The sequence below is a fragment of the Olea europaea genome, unplaced genomic scaffold (genome assembly GCF_002742605.1).
Source record: "Olea europaea var. sylvestris unplaced genomic scaffold, O_europaea_v1 scaffold327, whole genome shotgun sequence".
NCBI lineage: Eukaryota > Viridiplantae > Streptophyta > Magnoliopsida > Lamiales > Oleaceae > Olea > Olea europaea.
This window is the reverse complement of record NW_019251603.1, coordinates 362325-367268: the sequence shown is the minus strand read 5'-3', so window position 1 is coordinate 367268 and position 4944 is coordinate 362325. Positions and strand designations below refer to the sequence as shown.

The 4944-nt window shown below is 33.5% G+C and overlaps 1 protein-coding gene across 1 annotated transcript; it reads right to left on the bottom strand.

Annotated features, from left to right (window-relative positions):
- Nucleotides 1-2391: 2391 nt before the first annotated feature.
- On the bottom strand, nucleotides 2392-4514 carry LOC111385761. Its single transcript, XM_023010176.1, has 7 exons — nucleotides 4240-4514; nucleotides 4000-4053; nucleotides 3679-3810; nucleotides 3361-3469; nucleotides 3234-3275; nucleotides 3099-3155; nucleotides 2392-3014 (listed from the first exon to the last, which is right to left on the bottom strand). Exons 1-7 carry the CDS (start codon nucleotides 4383-4385, stop codon nucleotides 2535-2537), a joined length of 1020 nt encoding a protein of 339 aa, XP_022865944.1. The 5' UTR covers nucleotides 4386-4514; the 3' UTR covers nucleotides 2392-2534.
- Nucleotides 4515-4944: the final 430 nt, after the last annotated feature.

Genomic DNA, 4944 nt, shown 5'->3' with positions numbered 1-4944 from the left:
CACCAACTCTTGGATCTATACTTGTTAAACTTTAAATTATGGGGATTTTATTCTGTTTAATTTTGGTGCCACATTACGGATTAACTGTTAATTTCAAGGAACATTTTTCTACTTTAATAAATCGTGAGAACTTGTAATGATTTTAAATTTCCAAGACATGTATAAAGCAAATAATAAATTTCGCCATCAATCTTAAAATATCTATTTAAATAAATCTTACAATACATTATTTGGAGACGAATTAATTCCTTAGGACCATTTTAAGCAGAAATAGACAAAGAAAAAGGGGCCCTCGGGGCATAACTCAGTGGTATAAAGGATAGAAGTGAGATTATTTTACGCCTTGCTCGCAGCCGCAGTGTGTAGGTTAGATTTTTGAGACATGGAATTGGACTCCTTGTAGGTGCAGTGTACAGACAACTCTTGTTCTCTAACCTGTTGGGGCACATCCCACGATTTACCTCCCTTACAAAATTTTAGGGATGGAACGGTGGGGGCTCTCAAAGTTGGGGTTAAACCTTTTTTTTTTAGACAAAGAAAAAGGGTAGTATGAGACATATCACATCTTGTAATGAAAGGGTCCACTTCCACTATTTTCTAACCTTGTTAAAACTCATTTTCGTGCAATAATGTAGCAGTGTCAAATAAAATAAAAAGTTAAGATTAGGGACCATCCACTTTGTCCAAAGAAAAGATGACCCAATGTCGTGTTCTTCAAATTGATCCCAACTCTTTGTCGCACAATCTTTTTCACTTGCGTTCCAAGATTAGCGCGTAATCATTTTCTCGACTATAATCATGAATTCTTAACAAGTACAATTGAAGCAAGAGACGAGGTACATAGAATTTCATGATTTTTATTTTTCAATAAAAACTAAAGTAAAATAAATAAGCTTTAAAAGAAATAGCCGAATTAAATTTAAGTCTCATCATCATCTTAATAAATATGGTACACGTGTGAATTTTGATGAGAAAATGAATTTGATCGAAGACAAAATTAGTAAATAAACTTTATCTAATTGATTAAGAAAGCCCTTCAAAAGAATAAATATTTCTTCCTTCTATACTTCAAGAAATAATCGGAGATCTGTATGCAAAAAGGATTTGTGAAAGACATTTTCGTCACACTTAGTGGTACATATATATCAAACATGTCCTTAAAAAAGTTTATTATAGTTTTGAGACTAGTACACAAAACAATGAATGAAATTTAACATTTATATTAATTATATGTTCAATGTCCTTTAATCGAATGCATCAAACATATTGTAGTTGATAAACAATTTCCTGCCTTTTTTGTCCACAAAATGTGTCAAAACCAATGTTTTTCTATTATTTTAGTGGGATTTAAGGGTACCAAAACCTTTTAAGATGTTCTATTTATAATTACTAGACTTGTGGAGGGATAGAAGGTCATTTGAACTAGATAGCTAGGTCATGTTTGAATTGGATTTGGCTTCTCGAAAGAATGACACTGAGTTTATCCTTCTTCTTATAAGAGTTACTAGAGATGACCCTATTTGGTAGAAATTGAAAATCATATTTTAATTTAAATCAAAGTCAATAACTAATTTTAATAACACATTTTATGGTGTCCACAATTTTTCAACCATACGTTTCATCAATTTTTATCAAAATCTACTAAGAATCTAATTTTATTTCCTACCAAACTACAGCGATATATAACTAGAAATAAAACCAAGAAAGAAGAAGAAGAAAAGAACAATTCGAGACAAGTGAATTTCACTCTATTCTTAAAACAAAATTGCCCCACAACACTGCCCATGATTCACAATACTCGTCTCTCAAAATACAACGGATTCAACTTATAGCGAATTTTCGACGGAATTTCGCTCTTCAAGAATAAAACGGCTTTGGAATAAATTTGGGAGAGGTTTTGCAAGATATTTTTGTAATGCATAATGCAAGTATCATGTATGATGCATTATGGACATACAAATGGTCCTGATTATAGAGGATAAGGGGTTGTGGGTGAAGTGTTGTGAGCTAAACCTCGCTACCTTACGAATAGAAGCATCACTTGCTGTTGCTAGCCTGTTGCCGACATCTCGCTTGAGTGTTGGTGTCAAAATCTTGCTCAAGTGACAACCCTGTCGCTCGAGTTATAGGTGAGCGACGGAGTTAGGCAATTTTCTAGACCAATTTTCCTCTATTTTTCTTTTCAAATTTGGACCGCAATTTCTCATTCATCTGGAATTGATTTTGGGTTTTCAAATATACCATGACGACTTACTCAACAAGTAGAATAAATTGGTCTATTTATATTTGTAATTTGACTATCAAATCAAGTCCGAATATTTGGCCGAAATTGACACGAAGGTCACTTTTCCATATTTATACTTAACCAAATTTTCTCAATTTAAAAACCAATTTCCAACAGAATGATGTGTGTAATTTGTATAGACGAGGTGAAGGAATTAGTAAAACAATATATATTTAACAGTTATACATGATAAAGCTACCAACCAACAAAAGCCTACATACACTCGCTGCTTCTCTAGAAAGTACAAATCCTAATGATCCTCAAATTGTAGTCTATAGTTTATGGGATTTTGATTCTCTTCTTGAGATGACTCTACCTTGATCATTTGAACGGCAGTAAATCCTGCACAGTCATCATCCTTGATGTTGTGGAATGTATTGAATTGCTGCTGCCATGGCATTGAAGGCAAAAGAGTAGGAATATTGGACAAAAAGGATTGTGCTGCAGCAATGCCATTTTGTGGGCTATGGTACCCTAAGTTGATTGACTTGATTGGGGAACAATAATTTGTCAGTTCTTCACAAGTTTTTCTTTTCGATCCAATCATCTGATGTTTTTTCTCGTTCCCATATTCCATTTCAATCATTTCGACAAGATTGTTGGTCGGCTTATAGTTGTATGGGTGTTGGACAGGTAAACACGGTCTTTGTATTGCGTATATGCTCGGTATGCTCTGGAGGTAGTTGAATTTCCTCTGTATGCTTATTACTAGGTTAAGATCTTCGGCAACCTAAAAAACCCAATGAAGTATCGAAATTAGTGCAATTTGTGCGTAAACGCACATAACATGTTCAGAATACAGATAGTGAAGTACCATGTCGAATGAGCCCAGCTGAATTATCCCTTCTCTGACAGATATAATTGCAATAGTCTGCAAAACATGGAAACTTCATACTTAATTTGATGTAACAGAACAAAAAAGTACATTTTACACTGAAAATTTTCTGACCTGAATGCCTGAATTGAATTGAATCTCCCATGCTCTTGGTTGCTGCAAAGAATGTACAAAAAGACTTAAGAAAACTATTCCAAAAGATTTTGGGCTGTAAGAAATTTCTTTTTAACTTTTTGCTTACTGGATCAATGGATACATTCCAAGAGGAAATGAAAGTAGGATCATTTTCATTGAGGCGATCTCCAAAAACCCATTTATGACCATTATCAGCTGCAACTTTACCCACCAATCTGCAAAAAAAATGGTAAAAACATGGAACAACCTAGATTTGTTGTAGTATCAGAACAGACAAAGATTCTAAGTTCGACTCTTAATGTTGGACCTTTGATAAAAAGTGAACTGAGTCATGACTATAACTGATTAATTAACAAGATTTTTTACCATGGTTGAGCTATTTCTTTTTTCATTAATTTACAGAAGGAAAGAAGAAAAAACTTACCCTTCTCCATAATTGTAGACCTCATGTGACATTTTGAAAAAGATATCAGCTCCAAAGCTTCCCTTGATGTATCCACTTCCAGCTCTTTCACATTCTTGAAAATCACAAAATCCATCTTCCCAAACTAGAATCCTGAATCAGATAACCAACTAACATCTGAGTACAGCTTTTCAATTCATATCAAAATGGCCGAATAGAATTAAACAATATGATAAACAAGATTTTAACTTATTTTCCTTTCTTGGTACTTTCAAGTACCATGTGAGTCCTACCAAACATACCAAAATTTCTCATAAATATTATTCCAAGTTCATTCATTACCAGTTCCTTTTGTTTCCTTTAGAACGATCAAGTGTACCTCCAACATGATCCCACCTGCAACAGAGCAAAGCTAAACGTTACGGATTCTACCAGTAACGTTAGAATTTAGTAATTTGCTTATTTTCAACTTCAGAGAGAGAGAGAGAGAGAATTTTTCCATTTTACAACTGGCTTATGAACTTATAAGTGAGTTTTTAAGCTTGGCCAAAAATGCAGGCAGTATGGATTGGTTTTGCTCACTTGGGTGGGGGATAATTTCTGGGCAGAATCCTCCAAAAGACTGCATATACCCATTTAGAAGAATTAGTAGAAGAATCTGAAAATGAACATAGGCTTCTGAGTGTTTGCTGCAAAAGACAGTTGAGCATTGGAAGTCCACTTTCCATTGTTTAGAAAGATAAAAATGTAGGAGTGAACAAGTTGAGAGAATACAAAGCTACTTTTGTGGTTTCTTTCTACCGCAATTAAAAGAGAGAGAGAGAGAGAGAGAGAGAGATAGAAATGCAATTGTCACACGACTCACTCACAAGAAGACTCTATTTATTTATTCGAGTAGACCCTGTTTCGCCTCATTAATTTTCATTCCATTTCACTTCAATTTTCTCTTTTCTATTTTTAACCACATAATCTTATTTTTAACCAAATAATCTTCATAAAATAATATTATATATCAATCAAAATCTTTTCCTTTTTTTTCAACCAATCATTTTTCAAAAAAATACTATTCCACCAATTTTCACTTCAAGAAAATGGGGCCAAACGGGGCTCTCAATCTTCAATTTTTCATTATAATTGCAAAAAATGATCCTTAAAGAACTCTAAGTCGTGATGTGACCCTCTTGGAAACATGCCTTCCATTTAATTTTTAGACATCAACTAAAATTGAGAAACAAAAAATAAAATGTTCGAGAGTTGAACACTTTTAAACAATTAGATAGATAGATT

Coding starts and splice junctions, on each gene's coding strand:
- LOC111385761 (XM_023010176.1), bottom strand. CDS start 4,385: ATGGAAAGTGGACTTCCAATGCTCAACTGTCTTTTGCAGCAAACACTC. Junction 3,276..3,360: donor GGAATGTATCCATTGATCCA/GTAAGCAAAAAG, acceptor CATTCTTTGCAG/CAACCAAGAGCATGGGAGAT. Junction 3,156..3,233: donor AATTCAATTCAGGCATTCAG/GTCAGAAAATTT, acceptor CATGTTTTGCAG/ACTATTGCAATTATATCTGT.